The 24,925-nt window shown below is 41.0% G+C and overlaps 2 protein-coding genes across 5 annotated transcripts in view; one reads left to right on the top strand and one right to left on the bottom strand.

Annotated features, from left to right (window-relative positions):
• Positions 1 to 7,237: 7,237 nt before the first annotated feature.
• SFR1 (SWI5 dependent homologous recombination repair protein 1) lies at positions 7,238 to 17,677 on the top strand. 4 transcript variants are annotated; one of them, XR_005454436.1, is made up of 6 exons: positions 9,984 to 10,010; positions 12,283 to 12,365; positions 13,453 to 13,569; positions 16,249 to 16,662; positions 17,170 to 17,480; positions 17,619 to 17,677. XR_005454436.1 is itself a non-coding variant. In XM_038758284.1 (5 exons), exons 3-5 carry the CDS (start codon positions 13,480 to 13,482, stop codon positions 17,359 to 17,361), a joined length of 696 nt encoding a protein of 231 aa, XP_038614212.1. In that variant the 5' UTR covers positions 7,238 to 7,256; positions 12,283 to 12,365; positions 13,453 to 13,479; the 3' UTR covers positions 17,362 to 17,581. The 4 variants fall into 4 exon arrangements, 3 of the variants coding, with proteins under 3 accessions (XP_038614212.1, XP_038614210.1, XP_038614211.1); XM_038758284.1 differs by lacking the exons at positions 9,984 to 10,010; positions 17,619 to 17,677 and adding an exon at positions 7,238 to 7,256 and having other exon boundaries at positions 17,170 to 17,581; XM_038758282.1 differs by lacking the exon at positions 17,619 to 17,677 and having other exon boundaries at positions 17,170 to 17,581.
• A 743-nt stretch (positions 17,678 to 18,420) lies between these two features.
• CFAP43 (cilia and flagella associated protein 43) overlaps positions 18,421 to 24,925 on the bottom strand; it is a 75,860-nt gene continuing 69,355 nt past the window's right edge. The window contains exons 34-39 of the mRNA XM_038757537.1: positions 24,600 to 24,712; positions 23,148 to 23,307; positions 21,248 to 21,412; positions 20,788 to 20,868; positions 20,208 to 20,361; positions 18,421 to 18,737 (exon numbers count right to left, since the gene is read on the bottom strand). Of these exons, the coding sequence (XP_038613465.1) occupies positions 18,571 to 18,737; positions 20,208 to 20,361; positions 20,788 to 20,868; positions 21,248 to 21,412; positions 23,148 to 23,307; positions 24,600 to 24,712 (840 nt within the window). The 3' untranslated portion in view covers positions 18,421 to 18,570. The remainder of the gene's footprint in view (positions 18,738 to 20,207; positions 20,362 to 20,787; positions 20,869 to 21,247; positions 21,413 to 23,147; positions 23,308 to 24,599; positions 24,713 to 24,925) is intronic.

The raw sequence follows: 24,925 nt of genomic DNA, 5'->3' as shown, positions 1-24,925 counted from the left end.
ATGGTGCCTAATTCAGTGTTGAGATCCTTGGTTTTGTGTCACCATCTTTCATCAGTTAGTTGATAAATCAAAGATACTTACTGAGGGCTTACTATATGCAGAGCATTGTACTAAGCATTTGGGAGAGTACAATACAATAGACAGGGTGCAGGCATGTGTATATAAGTACTGTAGGGTTGAAGGTGGGAGGAATATCAGATGCTTAAAGAACACAGACCCAAGTGCATAGGCAATACAGAAAGGAAGCAAGTAGGGGAAATGAGGGCATTGTCAGGAAAGGCCTCTTGGAGGAGATGTGATTTTAGGATGGCTAGATGTAATTTATGTACATGCATGCTCCTGAATTTGGAAACCTACTTGCATAAGATAAATGAAATCCAATATGATGAAGCCTCTAAAATTTAGGGCACATTTGAGAGCTCTTAATGTCACTCCAGTGGACTGTGACAAGTGCTGGGAAGCTCTTCTCTAAACCAAGTCACCTGGATTATGAATTTAACAATGTCTCTGCCTTGACTCATATCATCTCTTGGACTAGAGGAGATTCATGGTGAACTGGCATTTCTGATCTATTTTTTACCCTGCCTTTCCTCAACACACTTTGTTAAAAAGAATAATGTCTAAAATGCGACATCATGAAGTCTCTTTTCTTTCCAAGAAAAAGAAGTGTGGTAATTCTGAACATGTCTCCCATTTATAGGGTTATAACAAGCTAACTCCATTTCTCTCCCTCTCAGTGGATTTATAGGGTGCCCTCTGAGGTTACCTAAAACGTTGAACTACTTCAATTTGGTTGAATTCATTCACAAATGTGATAGCCAAAAGCAAACTTCTCCTCGTCCTCCTCCTTGCTGGAGTATTTATGATTTTTAAAGTAAAAGATATATGATGTACTATACAAATATTTCACATGGGTTTGATAAGAACTTCCTTAATTTATAGAATCCTCCACTTTACTCTTTTGAGATCTGGAAAGAATATTCACTTATTAGAATCAAATTACCTTGAGGCTCAATCTCCCTGTAGCTGATGTGCATATCACTGATTGCTTTTTTTTCAATGAAACATCTCTCAGCTCCTTTCCTTGAAACATTTGAACTTTACAATAGTGGAGGGTCCTATAATTCCTAATAGCAGAAAATTGGCTAAAGAAGTTAGACTCATTCAGCTCTTCGAGTAAGAAAAAGCCTGTATTCACACCTCCCTATACCTATTGAAAAAGTCAGAGCTCAAATTTCATTTCTTTCTTCTTTTTTTGGATCAGAAAATGTTGCCAGAACTTCCAAGCTCAGGGTTTTTTGGTGTGGCTTAATTGCACAATACTTCATACTAATTACTGTTTTTTGATATTAAAGATCTGTCAGCCTTACCAGAGTATTAAACTTGTACGTGCAGGTTCAAAATACCCTCTTTCAGTGGCCAAAAGGCAGGCTAGGAAAACATTACAGATAATGCCAAGCTGTTGCAGGGCTCACTTACTTTACCTGTGGACAGCTTTGAACTTATATCTTCATGGGTGTTTGCTTAACAAATGTGAACATGATTAGTTGCCTGCCCTTTAATAACTAAACCCATGTTCTTCATAGTTCAGGCATCATGAGCTGATGTCTGCCATCGAGCAAGTGTTTCTTCACAGGTAGGCGTTAACTTCCCGGTATGACATAATTGAAGGGCTAGCAGATCCTTAAGGCTATACACTTGTGAATGAAGGGGTTGATTTTTGTGTTTCCAGTGCTCATAACAGGGTGTACATTCTCAAAAGATTATCAGGCTACAACAAGCACGGGAAAATGAACCCTGAAATGTTCAGGGAGAGAGGCTGGGTGGGTACATGATGGAAAAGAGACCAAGGCCAAGTAATTGTTCCCTCTCACATGGGCAGGAGAATACTTTTAGTGAATTATTATTTAATGGAAGAACATCCCTGCTTAGCAAGAAGAGATCAGGAATTTTATACCCTTAAAAAAATGTCTGACAGATAGTGAATTCAAAGTCAAATAAAAACCACAAAACTTATACCAGAAGACAGAGAATTAGAATATTGATTAAAGATACTTTGCTAAGAATCGACGATCTAATCTCTGAAGGAATCCAAGATTCAAACTTTGATTCAGGATTTGCATGCTCTTCATCCTATCTTGGGTTACAAAACAATTTAGTTTGAGCACAATCCCAAAGGAGACCTACTATGAATTTCTAGTCTATTTCCCCTGCCCCTTTCCAGGAGAGCTTCCCATTGCTCAAAAATAACTCACTATCTGGCTAATAAAGAAATTTACCATTAATGAGTCAAACCAGGAACTTGATTATGTTGATGTCACTGTCCACAAGGTCCTTACACTCTAATGGGAGCAGCCAAACCTCTACTACAGTAAGAGTCAAAATAAATGTACAGTTGAATAGAGATATAAAAGGTATATACACAATCTCGGCTCAGGGCCCTGCCTGAGCCAGATTCAACTTGCCTTTGGGTAGGATTATTCCCTCCACTTATCCTGAGGATATAAACTAATCAAGCAATCAGTGGTTGGTTGTCTTTGGTAAGGGACTGTTTCCTCAATTTACCTCCACGGATTTACTCCTCCTTCCACTCAGTGGGTAGGCTTGGGGAGCAGATCTGATGTTAGCACCCTGCACCCAAATTTCCCCACCTCCGAGTGCTTCTTTCGGTCAAATTCATTCATTCAACTGTATTTATTGAGCGCTTACTGTGTGCACAGCACTATACTAAGCACTTGGGAAGTACAAGTTGGCAACATATAGAGACGGTCCCTACCCAACAACGGGCTCACAGTCTAGAAGTCAAATGGTGCCTGTGCCTATGCTTACTACCTGTATTTCACTGGAAAGAATCCTAAAGAAAATAATAATAAAAAAGAAAAATAACTAAAAAGGTCAAAAGCACGCCTGGAAATATTAGGGCATCATCACTGACACCACATATCAATGAACTTCCTTCCTCCACTGGACTGGAAGAAGCAGCATCATTTGGTCAATCACTCAGTCAGTGGTATTTATTGAGTGCTAACTATGTGCAGAACACTTTACTAAGCATTTGGGTAGGTACATAATACAATAAGAGTAAGTAGACACAATCCCTGCCCAAAAGGAGCGTGCAGTTAGAGGGGAAGACAGATGTTAAAAGAAATTACACAGGAATATGTGCCTAAATGCTGTGGTGCTGGGAATTGGGCAAATATCAAACTGTTTAAAGAGTACAGACCCAAGCACACAGGCATCTCCAAAGGGAGGTCAAATTGGGGATGTGAGGGTTTATACAGGACTTTGAAAGAGCCGAGATCTTCAAAAGTCCTGGCCATTGGCTTTACATACATTCATGACATAGCTAAATATATTTCTATGCAAAGCCAAGGAGAAAGTGATATTTGCTTCACTGCAGGGACCTCAAACTGAAGTTCTAGAACATGAGAAATTACCATGCATGAAGATATAAATTATCTCCCCAAACTCAATGCTGTTGTAGATAATTACAGGGCACGTCCTGTTGCTTAGTGATTTGCTGACACCCTACGTCTTTTTTCCTCCAAGTACACTCAGGTTAACGTTTCTGATTAGATAAATAAGTCGGAAAATGCTAATGGAAGTTATGGCCTTCAGCAGTATTTTTATTGCCTTCCCTCTTCACACGACTTCTCATCCTTGAATCAATCAGTTATTCAACAGGAGCTCCACCCAATAAATGGAGTGAATCATAAACGACTGTTTCTCTGCTGCCTGTGGGTTCGGAGAAATGGACTAGTGTATTAAGGCTGGTGGGGGGGTACAATGCTCCGAAGTGAAAAGAGTTATTCATTCTCTTGCTCAGCAGTCCCTCCTTCCTAGCAGTTCCCAAGCCATTTATTCAGTTGCCTGATAGGGAGAGGCTTATTCAGTGCCTTTCATGAGCATCTCCTCATTGTGACTTTTACCCACTCATGTAGTCTGAAATGATTCCCTGAGGGCAATTCACTCCCCAATTTACCTGATATCTGGATCGGAGTCCTCTTTTATAATGGAGTTATGAATCAAACCCTCTCTTGTTCATCCTGGCTTGGGCAGATTAAAACAGATTAAAACAGGATTGGTAACATGCCTTCAAAAAAAAAAGAACTCTTTGAATGCACAGCCCTTAAATTTTTCATGGGATCTGAAGATCCTAAAGAAGTGAAAAAAAACAGGGGATGCACATGGATAATTTTACCAAGGATAGCTCATGAAACAAGAGGGCTCTAAGCAGGGCTGGACTAAACCTCTCTTAGGCCTTAGGGCTAACGGATTTTATGGGACCCCTGCCATGATATATTACACCCCACTGTGTATGATGTCATTGGAGAGCATCTTCCTGGCTTTGCCCTGATCCTACTCTAACCTCATATTCATTCATTCATTCAATCATATTTATTGAGAGCTTACTGTGTGCAGAGCACTGTCCTAAGCACTTGGAAAGTACAATACAGCAATAGAGGCAATACCACTCCCTTGCACTACGGAATGGGGCCAGCCACCCTGCAAGACTTTGGCCCTCCTAGTTAGACACCTTGTGAGGTGTCTCCCCCATTAAGGCCCAGGGTTACTGCCCCTAAAGCCCCTGGATTAATCTGGCCCCGGCTTTAGGATCTGTCCTTTTCTGGATAGGAATGCTTCAGGAAACTCATACCTAGTTTGAGCTAAAAGAGCTAAAAGTAGGCCTTCAACTAGCAGTCAATGGTCACCATCAAGGGTATACAGAGTAGGGCTGGTGGAGACATCACTTTGGAAAGCAACATAAAATCTGACTATTGAAAAAATTCTCCCAAGAGAAAAGGAGAATAACTGTAAAATTACTTCCCAAGCGCTCAGTACAGTGTTCTGCACCCAGTAAGCGCTCGATAAATACGACTGAATGAATGAAATGACATCCAGTAGTAGTAGGAATGGCATTTATTGAATCCTCGCTTGGGGCTGTGCACCGTACTAGGCACTTGGGAAGTAATGTATTTGTTGCTCCCGGGGAGTTTTCACTCTAATGGAGGCAACAACCATAAAAATATTTACAACTAGAATGGCCCCCCCAAATTAAGTTCACATATATTCATGAGCGTTAGCCACGGGGAGTCCTCTCTGAAACCAAATTTACTTCTAGTACCAAAGGTGGATCCAAAGTTAAGTTAGCAAAGACAATTTCATATCTATTTTGTTGGTTAAAGAAATGAATGCAGATTCATTCATTCAGTCATATTTATTGAGCACTTACTGTGTGAAGAGCTCTGTACTGAGTGCTTGGGAGAGTACAATACACCAATAATAAGGCACATTCCCTGACCATGATGAACTTACAGTCTAAAGGGGGGAGGACACATATCAATACAAATAAATTACAGATATGTACATAAATCCCGCAGGTCTGGGAGCGGGGAAGAATCAAGGCAGCAAGTCAGGTCTCTTTAATTATGTGATTGATTCTCTCAGATGATTTCTGATCCAAATGACAGTCTCCTTGGACCCGCAATTGACTTGTCAATTATTTGGGGATTCCACATGTCTGATTAAATTAAAATTAGGCAATGCTGGAGTTTTCTACAAAATGAACAAACTATTTTTTAGCAGGGGGAAAAAAAAATGAAAGAGCTGTTGATCCCGGCCTTCCTCCCCATTTTTTTCATTACCTCATAGAGCTGATTGGCATGTCATAACCACACCTAAGGTAATCATAGACCTGGCCGGAGAATAGGCATACCGAGTTCTACCACTCCCCATTAATTAATAAAGTGCAAAGGAAATCTACAGAGCCTGAGGCACTAGATGAATATAAAACAAAATGGCCTGATGTACGGACTTTAATAAGTAGTGGCACACTTACAATTTACTTTATAATTAGGGGCCTAAGACTTTGGGCTGTTAGTGACCATATTTCCCCTCCAGGAAAGCATTCTTATGAACGCCAGTGAATTTTATAAGAAAAGCCAACACTTTTCCCCACCTTACTAAAGTCAGACCAAGTACACACTAAAATAATCCCAAGATTTTATGCAACATCCCTGAAATCTGTGAAGGTAAGAACAAATGCCCACATTTTCTCACACAGTTGGAGGCTTACATTTGCCTGAGCCTCAGGATTTCAGCTGTGACAAGAAAAGGTCGGTTTTTGTTGGGTGATTAGAAAATAACGTCTTAAATGGCATGAGGTGGGGAGGGGAGGAAGAGAGAGCTCTTGTAGATTTTTTTTTTAAAGCCAGGCTTAAAGTGCCTAGATTCCAAAGATCTGTAAACAAAAATATGCAAGAACAGATTTTCCAGGTAAATTTTCAGAGGCCCTTTGAAACTTTGGCCTACAAAATTGAATTTTCATATAACTCCCACAACAATAATCAAGTCAGAACACTTGCATGGCGCAAATTCTGTTTTCATCAGCACAGCCAGCAAAAACACCGCCCCAGGCTGGCATTATAATGTGAAATACTCTGGAACCTTCTGGAGTAGCTGGGTTTTGGAAGCATAAAAACATCCACCTTTCTGCTTCAGGCACCAAAGAATATGCAGAGACTGCACTGTCCTTTATGTTTTAGGATTAATCATGCTATATTTCAGTGAGATCATCTGATGTCAGTAAATGAGCAAAAGGAAATATTACTTTAAAAAATGGGAGTTGCGGCTCAGTGATGTGAGTAACAACAGTGTCACAACGCCACAACCTTGTTGCTATGTTTATTTTTTGCATCTAGTGATCAGAGGAGATATGGAACTCAATCAATGATTAAATCTGGGAATCCCAAAATCATTCCCCAATGGAATTCAATAAAATGACAGAGCTGGTACAGGGGAAAGACCTCTGGCAAATATATTGCCTCCTGCTTATGTGTTTTCCTCCAAATAGCTTACTTTTAGGTCCCAAGCCTTACTGATCCCTACCACGTAACTCCAGGGGCTTATGCCACCGTCTCCAGCTCCTTCAATTAGGTTATAGAATCACATTTTGGCAGGTCTTTTGAGCAGTAAAAGATTCCAAGATTAGAACAAGGGGAGGTCAAATGTTTCCAACAGAAACTTTCAATTACGTAGGCCAAAAAATGGACATGAATATTCTTGACAACCACTGTCTTTTGAAGACTCCTGGGAGCCACATAACCAGGGTGGCCAATAGTGAGAGCATTATTTTGCAAACGGTAGGAATAAAAATTACTGACCTTCAAACATTTTTGCGGACAGATCAAAAGTGGCAGCGATCAGGCGTTCCCAGGGAGTAGAAGAAGGAAGTTCACATTGGAGCAGCAGTCCAGGTAACTAACTTGACCAACTTTAGCTCATGTGTATGAACTGTCCATAGTGTTATAAGTGATCTGCTACTCTCCTCCGTGCGGCCCAGGGTTCACCCAACCTCCATCTCCCCCATATCATTCCCACATTCCCACTCCCTTTGCCTGGTCTTGACAAGGTGGCTTTATTCATTGAACATTGACCAACACCAAACACCACTAAATACCATTAGAGTGATCGAGCAAAATGAGAGCAGCCCAAAGTATAGAAATTATATTCGGACAAGCATTTTAAATGCTGTCCTACACAATTTTTATCTTTCTTTTGCTAAACCTCAGTAATAATAATAATGATGGTATTTGTTAAGTGCTTATTATGTGCCAAAGCACTGTTCTAAGCACTGGAATTTAGAGTCCTTTTGACTTGATTTTTCATGGCAGATGGTAGCGCTTAAGAATATGGCCAATGGAATTCGTCCTAATTTGAGGATTTTTACCCTCCTTTAGGAGAACTTGAAAATTCAGCGTTACTGAAGCTGAATCTGCAGTAAGAACAAGGAAAAGCAAGATTTTTAGACCTCAAGATGGGCGGGCTAAGGGGGCTCCCCCTTGTCAGTAAAATGGCCTCAAGCACTGTGGGGGCTAATAATAATAATAGTGGTATTTGTTAAGCACTTACTATGTGCCAAGCACTGTTCTAAGCGCTGGGGAGGATACAAGGTGATCAGGCTGTCCCACATGGGGCTCGCAGTCTTAATCCCCATTTTACAGATGAGGTAACTGAGGCCCAGAAAATTTAAGTGACTTGCCCAAAGTCACACAGCTGACAAGTGGCAGGACCGTGATTAGCACCCACGACCTCTTACTCCCAAGCCCGGGCTCTTTCTGCTAAGCCACAGGGCTTCACTAATAATAATAATGATAATAACATTAATGGCATTTGTTAAGCACTTACTATGTGCCAAGCACTGTTCTAAGCACTGGGGAGGATACAAGGTGATCAGGCTGTCCCACGTGGGGCTCACAGTCTTCATCCCCATTTTACAGATGAGGTAACTGTCAGAAGCAGTGTGGCTCAGTGGAAAAGAGCCCGGGCTTTGGAGTCAGAGGTCATGGGTTCAAATCCCAGCTCTGGCAATTGTCAGCTGTGTGACTTTGGGCAAGTCACTTCACTTCTCTGGGCCAGTTACCTCATCTGTAAAATGGGGATTAAGACTGTGGGCCCCCTGTGGGACAACCCGATCACCTTGCAACCTCCCCAGCGCTTAGAACAGTGCTTGGCACATAGTAGGCGCTTAATAAAGGCCATCATTATTATTAACTGAGGCCCAGAGAAGTTAAACGACTTGCCCAAAGTCACACAGCTGACAATCGTCTCCATATGTTGCCGACTTGTAATCAATCATATTTATTGAGCACTTACTGTGTGCATCATCATTATCATCATCATCAATCATATTTATTGGGCGCTTACTGTGTGCAGAGCACTGTACTAAGCGCTTGGGAAGTACAAGTTGGCAACATATAGAGACGGTCCCTACCCAACAGTGGGCTCACAGTCTAAAAGGGGGAGACAGAGAACAAAACAAAACATACTAACAAAATAAAATAAATAGAATAGATAGGTACAAGTAAAATAAATAGAGTAATAAATATGTACAAACATATATACATATAAACAGGTGCTGTGGGGAAGTGAAGGAGGTAAGATGGGGGGGATGGAGAGGGGGACGAGGGGGAGAGGAAGGTAGGGGCTCAGTCTGGGAAGGCCTCCTGGAGGAGGTGAGCTCTCAGTAGGGCCTTGCATGGAGAAAGAGAGCTAGCTTGTACTTCCCAAGCGCTTAGTACGGTGCTCTGCACACAGTAAGTGCTCAATAAATACAATTGAATGAATGAATGAAACATATATACATATATACAGGTGCTGTGGGGAAGGGAAGAAGGTAAGATGGGGGGATGGAGAGGGGGACGAGAGGGAGAGGAAGGAAGGGGCTCAGTCTGGGAAGGCCTCCTGGAGGAGGTGAGCTCTCAGTAGGGCCTTGAAGGGAGAAAGAGAGCTAGCTTGTACTTCCCAAGCACTTAGTATGGTGCTCTGCACACAGTAAGCGCTCAATAAATACGATTGAATGAATGAATTGGTGGAGGCGGAATTTGAACCCACGACCTCTGACTCCCAAGCCCGGGCTCTTTCCACTAAGCCACACAGCTTCACTAATCATCATCATCAATCGTACTTATTGAGCGCTTACTATGTGCAGAGCACTGTACTAAGCGCTTGGGAAGTACCAATTGGCAACATCTAGAGACGGTCCCTACCCAACAGTGGGCTCACAGTCTAAAAGGGGGAGACAGAGAACAAAACCAAACATACTAACAAAATAAAATAAATAGAATAGATATGTACAAGTAAAATAAATATGTGCAAACATATATACAGGTGCTGTGGGGAAGGGAAGGAGGTAAGATGGGGGGGGAAATGCGCGCAGAAAAATCCTAAACTAATTTGAGGACGCGTAGGGAGCCTCTGAACCCTATTTGTGGCTCCTCCCAAAGCCGCCATTAGGGCCTGACAGGGGGGCAGGCTGGCAGGGCCCCAATCCGCCATGACAGGGCCCGCCCTCTTCCCTCAGAGGCCTCCTCTTCGGGCCGAGGCCGCCCGACGTCCTTACGTCACAGGGCACGTCCACCAATCGGATCGCCCGCTGCCGCGCCCCCGGCCGGGCGCGCGCTTTCTTTCGCTCCCCTTTCGCCCCCCGCCCTTCGTCAATGGCGGCTGTGGTAATGGCAGGGCGAGCCTGAGGGCCATTAATGGGCGAACATTAGCCACTCTGGGCGGTTCAGGACGGGGGTGGGGGTCTGCCCCTCCGCCAAGCTCGCTCTCTTCCTCCCTTCAAGGCCCTGCTGAGAGCTCACCTCCTCCAGGAGGCCTTCCCAGACTGAGCCCCTTCCTCCCTCTCCATCCCCCCATCTTACCTCCTTCCCTTCCCCACAGCACCTGTATATATGTATATATGTTTGTACAGATTTATTACTCTATTTTATTTGTACATATCTATTCTATTTTATTTTGTTAGTATGTTTGGTCTTGTTCTCTGTCTCCCCCTTTAAGACTGTGAGCCCACTGTTGGGTAGGGACTGTCTCTCTATGTTGCCAATTTGTACTTCCCAAGCGCTTAGTACAGTGCTGTGCACATAGTAAGCGCTCAATAAATACGATTGACGATGATGATGATGATGGTGGTGGGTCTCCCCACCAGAGCCAAGGCCCGGTTCCAGGCCATCGGGGTACCCACCCTGGGTGCCCCATTTTGGGGAGCAATCAATCATATTTATTGAGCGCTTACTGTGTGCAGAGCACTGTACTGAGCGCTTGGGAAGTACAAGTTTGGCACATATAGAGACAGTCCCTACCCAACAGTGGGCTCACAGTCTAGAAATGCCAATGCCAAAAGGCCGGAAGTTTGCCCCAGCCTGAGGCCAAGCACTCGAATTGTTCTTTCCAAGGGCTTAGTCCAATGCTCTGCACACATAATAATAATAATATTAATAATATGTTTGTACATATTTATTACTCTATTTTACTTGTACATATCTATTCTATTTATTTTATTTTGTTAGTATGTTTGGTTTTGTACTCTGTCTCCCCCTTTTAGACTGTGAGCCCACTGTTGGGTAGGGACCGTCTCTATATGTTGCCAATTTGTACTTCCCAAGCGCTTAGTACAGTGCTCTGCACATAGTAAGCGCTCAATAAATACGATTGATTAATAGAATTTATTAAGCGCTTACTATGTACAAACCACTGTTCTAAGCGCTGGGGAGGTTACAAGGTGATCAGGTTGCCCCACTGCGGGGGGGCTCACAGTCTTAATCCCCATTTTACAGATGAGGGAACTGAGGCCCAGTGAAGTGACTTGTCCAAAGTCACACAGCTGACAATTGGCGGAGCGGAGATTTGAACCCATGACCTCTGACTCCAAAGCCCGGGCTCTTTCCACTGAGCCACGCTGCGCTCAATAAATACAATTGAATGAATGCCATGAGGAATAATAATAGTAATGGTGTTATTTATTATTAATAATAATAATGGCACTTGTTCATTCATTCATTCAGTTGTATTTATTGAGTGCCCAGAGGTCATGGGTTCAAAGCCCGGCTCCACCAATTGTCAGCTGTGTGACTTTGGGCCAGTCACTTCACTTCTCTGGACTTCAGTTACCTCATCTGTAAAATGGGGCTTAAGACTGTGAGCCCCCCGTGGGACAACCTGATCACCTTGTAACCTCCCCAGCGCTTAGAAGAGTGCTTTGCACATAGTGCTTAATAAATGCCATTATTATTACCGTGTGCAGAGCACACTTACTATGGGCCAAACACTGTTCTAAGTGCTGGGGGGGATACAAGGTGATCAGGTTGTCCCATGTAGGTCTCACAGTCTCCCCATTTTACAGATGAGGGAACTGAGGCACAGAGAAGCGAAGTGATTTGCCCAAAGTCATTCATTCATTCAGTCGTATTCATTGAGTGCTTACTGTATGCAGAGCACTGTACTAAATGCTTGAAGTCACACAGCTGACAAGTGGCGGAGCTGGGATTAGAACCCACGACCTCTGACTCCCAAGCCTGGGCTCCTTCCACTGAGCTCTGCTGCTTCTCTTAAGCGTTTACAATGTGCCAAGCACTGTCCTATGCGCTGGCGTACATAGAAGCTCATTGGGATCCCTACTGAGCTCACAGTCTTGGTAGGAAGGAGAGCAGATAGTGAATCCCCCTTTTGCAGTTGAGGGAACTGAGGCACAGAAAAGTTAAGTGACATCCAAGGTCACACAGCACGTACATGGCAGTTAGGATTAGAACCCAGGTCTTCTGACTTTGAGGCCTATACTCTTTCCACTAGGCCTTGTTGCTTCCCAGCTCTATTGAATCATAGGGGTTGTTATTAGAAATGTACCCTTTGCTTCAGTTTTTGGAAGGAAGCGCCTTGTTTACTATCTTGTGACTCGATAGTAGAAAAATCCCATTTTAACCAACTCTCTTTTTATTCCCAAAGGTCCCAGTGTCTTCCATATTGCATCACCAGGAGTAACTTTCCAATAGAAACTCCAGCAAAGCTGCTTCCTCACCTGGCACAAAGTAGGTTATTCCACCAATTGATTCCGATCACTCATTTTTGGTTCATACCAGGTGCTTCCTTTCTCTTGTGTTAGATGTGTTGCCAACTTGTACTTCCCAAGCGCTTAGTACAGTGTTCTGCACACAGTAAGCGCTCAATAAATACGATTGATTGATTGATTGATTGATGTGGGATGCCAGTTCAGTTTCTCATCAAATGCTGCTCTCAGCCCACAGAACCTGACTTCCCAGAAAAAATTGTGTGTTCCAGAAATAATTGAATGGGATAATATTTTACGGTTGAAAAAAGTAAGTGTGTTTACTTGCAAGGGTTGTCAGCAATCTGTAAATTCTATAGAAATGAAATTAATGATCCAGGAGGACTTAGTTATTTCCAGTCTGTCCAGCAATGAGTATAAATACTGGTTGAGTTATCTGTAAAATGTCAACCCTTTGGTTTCTCTCTAAAAAAAAAAAGTGGTCAAATGAGCCATCATTATTACCAGTGCTTAGAACAGTGCTTTGCACATAGTAAGCGCTTAATAAATGCCATCATTATTATTACAGATAGTATTAGTTATGGTATTTAAGTGCTCACTGTGTGTCAAATGCAGTAGTAAAGGCTGGGGTAGATACAAGATAATCAGGTAGTACCCAATCCATGCTAGATGGGGTTCACAGTCTAAAGGAACATTTAGTACAGTGCTGTATGCACAGTAGTGCTGAATAAATACCATTAATTGATCGATTAAGCAAGAGAGAGAAGAGGAATTTAATCCCTTGCTGAAAGTTACCCACCCGGCAAGTGGCAGAGCTGGGTTTTCTAAGCCCAGCTCCTTTGACTATTAGGCCTGTGCTTTTTCTCTTAGACCACACTCCTTCTCAATATTATATTCCATGAATGAGGGTTTAGGCCCTATTCATCTTTGGTTCAAATTTCACATCCTGGAAAAATTCTGACTTCGAGAGGTGGGTTCATTCATTAAGAGTTTGCACTTTTGTGAAAAATTGAAGTACTAATGGTTTACAGTAATGCAGGTTTGTTATGTGTCTACATATCTTCTATATTTACTTTTGTTCCTAAAGCAAATATTTTTTTTCTCCCTAGAGCAATTTTTCTTCCCCCCCCCTTGAGATGGACAGTCCATCAGACAAAGCTGTTTCCTTACCTTGCACTCCAAAGGGCTATGGATCCACAGGTCCTCTACAGAGCTCAGGGAAAAAGGTAGGAAATGTCACATTTGTTAAATAAGTAATTGAAGCCAAAATAGAACTCTCTTTTTGCCAGTAAGTAGGCTTGGCCTTAATGAATTGGGTGATGGGTGAGGACTAGAAACTTGTATCTGGCCGGATAAGTAGCTGGGATTTTGGAGGCAATGATTATCTTCAAATTACTCAGGTGAGTTTGGGTCCAAATGATTGGAATCTATTTTTTTGGTGTGGTGTTTATTATTATTAATACTAATAATGGTATTAAGCATTAAGCACATACTATGTGCCAGGCACTGTACTAAGTACTGGGATGGCTACAAGCAGATCGGGTTGGACACAGTACCTGTTCTGCATGGGGCTCACAGTCTTAATCCCCATTTTACAGATGGGGTAACTGAGGCACATAGAAGTGAAGTGACTTGTCCAGGGCCACACAGAAGACAAGTGGTGGAGCCGGGATTAGAATTTATGACCTTCTAACTCCCAGGCCTGTGCTCTACCCACTAGGCCATGCTGCATCCCTGTTTTTGCTACACTGTACTAAGCACTGGGGTAGGTAACAAGCTAATCAGGTTGTACACAGTCCACATTTGACATGGGGCTCACAGACTGAATCCCCATTTTACAGATGGGGTAATTGGGGCACAGAAAAATTAAGTGCCCAAGATCACATGGCAGACAAGGGGCAGCACTGGGATTAGAACCCACGTCCTTCTGACTCCCAAACCCATGCTGTATCCATCAGGCCATGTTACTTCTCAAAATATCACCCCTTTCTGATCTTGCTACGGGATAATGGGTAGGAAGACGGCAATATTAAGACTTGTAATATCTTGTAAGGAAATACAAATTTCACATATTAAAAGCAGAGAAAAATACCAGAATAGCTAATGCTTATTTGAAGTAATCAACTGCTATTTACTAAGCTCTGCTCTTCTAACTTTGACCATTGAGAAATAGGGAAAAGACATAGGCAGAATTTGGGGCTAGTAGAATATAGGTGTGGTCAACAAGAGTATTCGTTTAAGATTAGGAGAATCGTAATCTTAAAATAAGGAGAAGCAGCGTGGCTCAGTGGAAAAGAGCCCAGGCTTGGGAGTCAGAGGTTGTGAGTTCTAATCCTGACTCTGCCACTTAGCTGTGTGACTTTGGGCAAGTCACTTAACTTCTCTGTGCCTCAGTTCCCTCATCTGTAAAATGTGGATTAAGACTGTGAGCCCCATGTGGGACAACCTTGAACACCTTGTATCTAGCCCAGTTCTTAGAACAGTGCTTTGCACGTAAGTGCTTAACAAATACCATCATTATTATTAAGCTATGCAGAGGGGAAGATGAATGGCAAGCCAGCCTGGCAACAACAGAGAACAAATCTTTATATGAATTTGGAGGCCTTAAAGGTTACGATGATGTTCAAACTTCTGTATGGCTATGTGATCCGGACCATCTACAGAAAATACATCCAGCTTCTTGAACAGTCTCACTAGTGTCATGAATGAACTGTACTAAACATCAAATGGCTGAACACGATTGCCAGCAATGAAGTCAGCTTCTGGTATTTAAGCAATGCTCCCACCATTGCGACCCTTTGGAATAGGACATGAGAGGAGAATGGATGATGAAAGGTTTCCTATATAGCTGTTGTATGGTGAAGTGAAAAGGGGCATATGTAAACCAGGAGGGTAAATTATTTAAAGGCAGAACAGCCTCAAACAAGGTAACATAGGGAAGGACTGTTGGAAGAGCACCTCCCAAGGCACACCGTCCTGGAGGGCAGCAATTGGGGGAAGGAAGGTTACTTCCTTTGAGCAAAGACTCTGCCAAGATCACAGATTCCAGGATGTACATTTTAAAATAAGAACTTTATAAAACAAATCCAGAGCAAGACACCCCTGCACCCACAGCCTAACATGAACCTATCTCTATGTGCAAAGTCTACAGCTGGAAATCTTGGTCATGAGTTGGTCTTTTATTCATTCATTCATTCAATCGTTTTTATTGAGTGCTTACTGTGTGCAGAGCACTGTACTAAGCGCTTGGGAAGTCCAAGTTGGCAACATATAGAGACGGTCCCTACCCAACAATAGGCTCACAGTCTAGAAGGGGGAGACGGATCACAAAACAAAACGTGCACAGGTGTCAAGTCATCAGAATAAATAGAAATTAAGCTAGATGCACATCATGAAGAAAATAAATAGAAAATATGTACAAGTAAAATAAATAGAGCAATAAATCTGTACAAACATATTTGAGTGCATACTGTGTGCAGGGCACTGTATGAAGCACTTTGGAGCGCACAATACAGCAGAGTTGGTAGACTCATTCCCTGACCAAGGAGCTTATTTACAGTCTAAAGGGCAGTTGGGTCAAACTTGAAAATGAAGGTCATATCCATATCTGCACAGATTTATAAATATGCACGCATGCATTAAGGAGGGTATGAAGCATCTGTGCCATAGTGGCGCCTAAGGCTTTTATGTCTCTTGCGTTTCCCTGATTTGCTTTTCTTAGAATTAAAAATATCTAAGGAGGTTGTGGAATTTTCATCACTGGAGATATTTTAAAATATAGTCATGAATCTGCTGGGGGTGGTTTAGTTTATTGTTCCCTGGAAGATATTTTGAAGTCTCCCCCAGCACATTTAATATGATGTAGATGACGGTTTTCTAAAGCTTAATTTTTGTGCCTTTTTGAGGTCATGAGTGAAGCACTTAAAGAGCGATTAAGGAAAACAAGATATTCATTTAATTCCTATTACACTGTGGCAAAGCGTCTCAAAGTGGACACTGAAGAAAATGTCTGTACTCCAGAAGAAGCATCATCTTCCATGGAAGGAACCTGTGCCAGATTTCCAGAAGCACGTGAAAACCTGAAAAAAAATTTTGAAGAATGTACACATTTGAAAAAACGCCTCGAGGATGGTGATTTTGATATCCCTAAATCAACTGGCAACAGTTCTGTACCACAGAATTCTCCACAGACTATTTCTGCTAGCGGCAACCTCACTAAACAAGACCTCCTTGAGGCGAAGGTGGAACTGGAGAAACAGGTACAAGAGAAAGAAGAGCTTCTTCGGAGATTAAAACTGGTCAAAATGTACAGATCAAAGGTGAGAAGGTTTCAAACACTTGTCCCATTACTTGTAACTACTTGGAAATTAAAGAAAAACCATTAAGAAATACTAAAAATTTTAATAATAGAACTGTTTTTCATTTGTTAGTACTCACTAAGGACAGCAAGTGTAGGAGGCACTTGAGTTTAGGGCTTATTTTGAGTTATATAAAAGTATTTAATAACATGAATATAAACACCACAGTGGTATTAAGCTCACTAAGTTTGCATTCCTAATTCTTCCGTTATCCCATTAGGGCAAATCTAAGTTTCCTGACAAAACATAATTTTACTTTACTTTGCATCTCAAATCCAGTAGGAGAGAATAAGCTATATTGTCAGTTAAATTCTAATGCAGATGATGCTAGAATCAAAATTCAATTCAGTCAGATTTAAGGGAGTCTTTGTAATATACCAACAACTCTCAGGTGACTCAAAAATGTATGCATATTTAGTTAGAAGCATAGCCCGTTTTTATGACTTGATTTTTTCTCTTCTATTTCAGAATAACTTGTCCCAGTTGAAATCTCTGATCACAAAGTGGCGAAGCAGTAGCCAGTTGTTACTTTATGAGCTGCAATCAGCTTTGTCTATGGATGGCAGGAAATTAAGCCTTGCGCAGTTGATAGACAACTGTGGATTAGAAGACAAACTACTACATTACAATAGGACTGAAGAAGAATTTACAGAGTCTTGACCTGGATTTAAATATTTTCATGAGTTGTACCTTTTTGAGAATCTTGGTTAACTTAGACAATGCTGTAGGGAATGTTTAAGCCACCATCCTATCCTGGTTTGGAAAAGAGATCTGTCCTGGTAAATTTGATTTAGATCATCTTATTACATATGTTTGGTTTTGAAACTATTTTGTGTTTAAATTTGTTATTAAATAAAAACGTGCCAAAGATGTTTGTTCATACTGAGAGCGATACTTTTTTTTCTTCACACCTAAAGGTTATCACCGTTTGGAGATGGACAAATACACTTAAGCAATGGCAAGCTGACACAGCATTTTAAAGTAGAGGTAAAATACATGTTTAGTCTTGAAGTAAGATAAATTAAGGATGCTTTACTGAGCTAAATAGAATAAATCCAATTATTAGCAATGCATGTGTATGAAGGACTTTCATCTAAATAATATGGAGATATAGTGTTTATAGTTTTTCTGAATTTTACTAAGTACTACGTCCACCCACATCTGTTGCACATGGGTTGTGTTCTTGTGAAAGTCTGAATATGTGTTAAGAAAAACTTTTTGCAGTACTCAGCTGTATCTAATGCTGAGTACATGCACAAAGCTCTTCTTTTCACCCTCGTGTAGTGCTGTGACCAAACTGCTTTGGGTGGAAGAATGTTTCCTAATTCTGCTGCCTTGGTCTAACCAAAATGCAGAATGAAAACACATTCTGGCAGAACCAAATGTGTTAGGATGGAATTTAAATTGTCAGGTACCTCATAACCCTATTACTGTAGGACTGAAGTACTAGTAGATAAGAAAATGTTTTTCCTCACCAGGAGTTATGGTTAAGATGACATGCTTAAAAAAATACAAGATACTAACTACTAAAATAAGTAGCTTTTTCTATTAATCTACTGTTACAGAACAATTGCAACCATTGTTCCTCGTCTTTCCTCTTTAATTGTCTCCCCTCAACTCCCAAATAATTAATTTAGCTGCCCAAGACCGTTTTTATTGGGTTTTTGGGAAAAGAAAAACTGATCATCTAATATGAAAAAAGGGAGTTTAGGTGAAAGGCATGGAGAAAAAGTATTTTTATTTGTATATTAAGAATGTTTTGGTGACATAAGACAATTAACACTACATTGACAAAACTCTAAGTCGGGGAAATAACTGTTCTTGGTGACTGAAGTCACCAAACACTTGTACATATTTTCTGCTAGTTATCTATAGTGGAGGAAGATCAGGATATGTTTTCATTCTTAGCCTTTCAACCTCAGCCTGCAAAATGGAAATCTGTTCGGCCTGTTCTTTTGCAACACTGATTAATTTTTGTCGTTGCAACCTGGCCTCATATCGTTCCTTGGCCATCTTCTCAGAAGGCAGCTCAGTTCCTGCATCAAGAAGGAAGATTAAAAAGAAATTAGCAGTAAAACCACTGTCTACACTTTCAACCCTTTATCATCATCAGTCGTATTTATTGAGCGCTTACTATGTGCAGAGCACTGTACTAAGCACTTGGGAAGTACAAATTGGCAACATATAGAGACAGTCCCTACCCAACAGTGGGCTCACATCTGAAAAGATTAGTTTTCCCAATAAATAAGGACTTTAATTACATTGTATCAATCAATCAATCAATCGTATTGAGCGCTTACTGTGTGCAGAGCACTGTACTAAGCGCTTGGGAAGTACAAGTTGGCAACATATACAGTCCCTACCCAACAGTGGGCTCACAGTCTAGAAGGGGGAGGCAGAGAACAAAACCAAACATATTAACAAAATTAAATAGAATAGATATGTACAAGTAAAATAAATAAATAGAGTAATAAATATGTACAAACATATATACATATATACAGGTAATTATATAGGTACAGGTAATATATACAGGTATTGTAGGAACTTAGAAATGCTATACACTGCGGACAGATCAATTTTAAAGAACCTGCTCTATAACCACTGCCTGGTCTTATATCCTGAATTTGAGAAGTGGTTTAATTTATCTTTTCTATTATCATCATCATCATCAATTGTATTTATTGAGCGCTTACTATGTGCAGAGCACTGTACTAAGTGCTTGGGAAGTACAAATTGGCAACATAAGTCTCATTAGTCTATTAGTCTCATTCTCAATTTTTCTTGCGAGATGCAGGCACTATCACTATTTTACAGATGAGGAAGCGGACAGGGAGGTTAAATGACTTGTCTGACACAATCAGCTCTTTTCCCCCTTGCTTATCTAATCTCTTATCCCGCTACTCTTCAGCTCATACTCTTCATTCCTCTCAAGCTCTTGGATTCATTGTGCCTTGCTCATCTCTTCCACCGCCAACTCTGTGCTCAAGCCTTCCGCCCTCTAACTCCTTCCCGTTGCATTTCCGCCAGACCACAACTCTTCCCCTCCCTTCTGAAATGACATCTCCTCTATGTGACCTTCCCCAATTAATCTCTTCTGTCACCTGATTTTATCCCCCACCCCCAACTATATTGCCTCAGCATGCTGGGGTCAACATTTACTTCCACTCACAGCAATTTTGTACATATTAAGAATGCACTCTCCTTTCTCCTTCCTATATTATTTTAGTGTCTGTCTTCCCCATTTGATTGTAAGCTTCTTGAGGGCAGGGATTGGGCCTAATTAATCTTCCTAGTGCATAGTAAAGTGGTCGGCCCACAGCAGGTGCCCAGGAAATATGCTACTGACTAATTTAGCAGGTCGGTGGTAAAATTGGAATGAGCACCAGGGTCACCTGACTCCCAGCTTCACATACTTTCTACTAGACCCCATTTCCTCTCATGCCGCTTGCCATAAACAGCCTTTTCACTGCGAACATGTAACCCGTTAAGAGGTGTTGGCTCACCAATTGTATTATAGATTAATCTTCTTTCAGAAACAGATACCAGTTCTTCTTGTAGATCGTAGCTGAGATTATAATTTATCACATCTTTTATAGTGCTGTACCTCCCCAGTTCCTTCAGTATTTTCTTGCGGGCACTGACATCCTTTTTATGGGTCTAGTAATTTCACCCGCCCCCACAAAAAAAAAAAAGTTGGGAAAAGGAATTAAAATTTGTCATGATAGTGGACGGGCACTATTCAAAAGTGACATATATGCATTTTCAGAATATCTGCCATCCAAGAGAAATATCTGAAACCATAGCAATGGAAACAGTAAGATTTTCTAAAATATTAGGCTAAGAACACTGGACTATTATCCAAAATGGTTTTTTTGGCCATTATCTAATACAGAGGAATTCCTTCTCACCAGTAAAATATTTGAGTGCCCACTGTGGGTGGCATGAACAGAACAATTCTAGCTAAAAATGCAGTTTACAGCACATTAAAAGGTTATGTTTAGTTTTGCTAAAGTTATAAAAAACAAGATTTTGGCTCAAACATTTCAAAATTCATTGTTATACTGACCTCATCATTATATTTACCTTATCTAAAACAGCCAGGGTTTGCTCCATTATTGAAATCTGGTGGGCAATAAGGCTGTCGTAGTTTGGTTCATTTAGGTACTGTGGGGAAATGATACCATCACATTGAAGTACAATATGTTTTCCATTTCCTATTTACAGATAACATGTGTTTATGCACATATATCTTTGTCCTTAGTGCTCAAATATTTTTCTCCTACAACAAACTTCTATTAGCAAAAGAACAAAGTTGAATGATTTAATCAATCAATAGTATTTATTGAGCGCTTACTATGGGCAGAGCTTTATGCTTAGCACTTGGGAGAGTACAATGCAACATAATTATCAGACATATTTCCTGCCCAACTAAAGCCTACAGCCTAAAGCATGTAAAATGATGGTTTCATTTTACCATTCTTGACCTATGTTGCCTCCACATCAAAGACGAGATAAAGTTCACATGTGTAAAAGAATAACTTACCGTCTGGCGATCTTTTGAAAAATACAGCATCTGAATATCCCAAGCTTTTTGATTTAGATCTTCCATTTCCATCTCCATTTTCTTATGTTCCCACTCAATCTGAAATATTCCTTTATGGAAATCTTTACTTTCTACCATGCTGGCAATTTTCTTTTGTCCCTGGGCCTAAACAGAGCAGTAGTACATGTTCACTACCAGATTCCAGTTCTGCAAACTCTAGAAATGGTTAGATTCTTTCATTATTAACATTTATCGAGTGCCTACTATTTGTACCATGTGCTTGGGAGTAAACAAAGAGGACATTAATTGGTGCGATAATCTGAACACAAGAAGTTTACAATCTAGGGGGAAGACAAAAGTAGAAACAATGAACAGTGCTTAGATGGGGACCAGTCTGACTACCTTGAATCTATCCCCAGAGTTTAGCACAGTGCAGTGTTGATGAAGTCTTTCATCATAAACCTTGGAGGAGCCTTGGTCCAATACTTCAGGAAGACCTAAGGACCCTGTGGGAGGGAACTGATCGTAGCGCTGAATGTTATACACAAGACCATGCACACTCTGGTCCCCATCAATCATGTTCCTGCTGAGTACAGAGTACCAGAAGCAAGTAGGAGGGCTTTGTGGAGAGCATTGCGAAGTGCATGCAAGAATTTGTGCCAAACCCCGTTTTGGTCAAAATGACCATAACATTGTGCCATAGTGCAGAACCAGCAGGAGGTTGCTTGGAATAATGAATCTTCTAGACTGTGAGCCCGTTGTTGGGTAGGGACCGTCGCTATATATTGCCAACTTGTACTTCCCAAGCGCTTAGTACAGTGCTCAGCACACAGTAAGCACTCAATAAATACGATTGAATGAATGAATCTGTATATATGTATATATGTTTGTACATATTTATTACTCTATTTATTTTACTTGTACATATCTATTCTATTTATTTTATTTTGTTAGTATGTTTGGTTTTGTTCTCTGTCTCCCCCTTTTAGACTGTGAGCCCACTGTTGGGTAGGGACTGTCTCTATATGTTGCCAATTTGGACTTCCCAAGCGCTTAGTACAGTGCTCTGCACACAGTAAGCGCTCAATAAATACGATTGATGATGATGATGATGAATCGACAGCCACCGCAGTCGTCACTGCTCCTATTAGGCAGCTACTGATTGATACCTGCTGAGCTTCTCCACCATGAGAGACAGCGTAGATGGTTCTTCAGTCAGAAACCTTCACCACGGATAGCACAGCCTTAGTAGGTACTACCCTACTTCTGGTTGTTTAATTCCCCCACCAACGGTGAAGTGGGCATATAGTAAGACCTTACTAAATACTATAACAACAACGCTACTACATTTTTAACTGTTAACAACTGAATAGCAGAGATGATATGCCAAAGCAGCATCTTCTCCGATCCTTCTTTCTCCCAGTCCAGGAACAGAAAAATGTCAACATTTTAAGTTGACCGAAGAACCATTTCACCCACCCTCCACTGGTACTGGTGTGGGAGACAGGAGAGGGGTTTGCGGTGAATTCCAAATAGTCGTGCCCTGAAGGTGGAAGGCTTGGATTGCCCTCCCTCCTTCAGTCCCTCTGATCCAGCAGGGACCAGGCTCGGATGCCACAGGGACAGGTGACATTGTGGGGAGGGAAAAGTCGAGAACTCGAACCCTCAACCTGCATAGCTTCAAAGGGATTTTGTAGACGATATTTTTAGACAGTCTTCTCACTGTCCCCAGTGGATCCTAAGATGCTAATTGCTATCATTATAGTAGAGATTACCAATTAGTAACATTCAGTATTATAAAGAGCATCGAGACAGAAATGGTAATCTAAAAAGATAAAGATGGTAAAGACAAGTTTACATCTATTTTTTACTTTTCTTCTTCCTAAAAATATGGTATTACCCGGATTACTCTGTTTAGTTCTTCAATTATACTCCTGTTAATTAGAATAGAGTCAGGGTACTCCAGCATTAATTGGAAATTTTCCAGTTCTACTTGTCCTTGTTTAAGTAGGAGGTGGATCGTCAAATCCAGCTGAAACTTCATTTTCTCTTCCCTGAGTCTAAAATGACAAAAAAAATCAAAATAATCTGTAATGATATCTAATGAAATTTAAAATGTGAACATTTAGCATTTCCAGCATATAAAATGTCAATGAAAAGGATAGTGGAGCTCTATTGTGGGGAATACATTTCAATATTATATCTTTGCTATAAATAGCTATCTTCAAGGCCATTTACAATTGTAGAATAATAGATTCAGCTTTCAGGAATCCTGTGCTTTAAGAATCATCCCATTTGTAAATGCTGAACACCAGGATGATCTGCTGGATGTCACTATCACCCGGCCGTCCACTGTTACGTCATATAATCTGAAATTCTGCTTTCCTGTGTTTTTAATGCATTTTTTTTAACCTTGTATACGGTCTTGCTCTCCCTGCTCCTGCTGCCACCCCTTTCCAACTTCACCTGAACAGTTAGCGGTTGTTTGGAAATGTTGCTGTCATCCATCCTCCACCCGAGGCAGAACCAGTGGCGGTCTGCTTGAATACTAGGTGGACTGTGTCCTAGAATTTCATTGTTTGTGATTCTGTCTTGCCATTTGATGTTCCATATGAAACTTAAAAAAAGCTGATGGAACTACTCTAAAAATTGGTTATGGCATCTGTGGAACCCAACACTCATGCCTGCCTCTGCTCCTGAAACTCTCTCAAGTCTCTGTGCCTCAGTTTCCTCAACTGCAAAATGGGGAGTCAAAACCTGTGCGCTCCATGTTGGTTAGGGACTGTATTTGGCCTAATTAACTTGCATCTACTCTGAAGAGCTTAGACTAGTGCTTGACACATAGTAAGCACTTAACAAATGTCATCAATAAAAATGCCTGGCAAATCACACCCCTTTCCTAAGGCCTTCCTAAAAAATCATCCTCCCTGACAAATCCCCATCTTCCAAGTCATGCCAGTCTATCTGCCACCTTAACATTCATCGTATTTCTAGCTATTTATTTGTTGTTTAATTTATTATCAGTTGTGTTTATATGCTTACTCTTTTACCTACTTTATATTTAGCAGTTGTATTTATTGCTTTGCCCCATAGCCTGAAAATTCCCCAGGGGCAAGAAGCTTCTCTTTTACTTCTATTGTCTATTTCCCTGGCATCTAGTTTTATAGATTATTTTTTTCTGACACGGTCATTTGCTAAGAACTGCCATGATGGATAAGGCTAGTTTGAGAATATGCCAGCTATATTGTGGCATCCACTAGTTACTGCACATGATCTGTCCAGTTAAATACACTAGCTCAATAAAAATGAAATTGCAAATGAATGTGAACTAAAAAAAAAAAAATCAAATTACATGTTGAGCTCGCGGCCAATTTTTTCCATGTCCAGGCGCACCTTTTCATCCTCTTCAATTCTCCTCTGGAGAAAGGCCTGCATCTCCATTAAATTGGCAGCCTTCCACTTTATCTGGACAAACCAAAAGATGACTTTCTGAGAATACAAATCTTGAGAAATGCATAGACAATCAGTCCCAAGATTAATTTGGCTTGTTGAGAGACACAAACTTTAGCTTTCTTCCCCAGAAAGAAAACTAGCTGTTCATCTCTCATTAAATTCAATGGGCAAGATATAGCAACTATAGACCTTCTCAGTATTTGCTTTCCTGCTTGGAACCCCTTC

The sequence above is a fragment of the Tachyglossus aculeatus genome, chromosome 16 (genome assembly GCF_015852505.1).
Source record: "Tachyglossus aculeatus isolate mTacAcu1 chromosome 16, mTacAcu1.pri, whole genome shotgun sequence".
NCBI lineage: Eukaryota > Metazoa > Chordata > Mammalia > Monotremata > Tachyglossidae > Tachyglossus > Tachyglossus aculeatus.
This window is presented reverse-complemented; position numbering and strand designations above follow the sequence as displayed.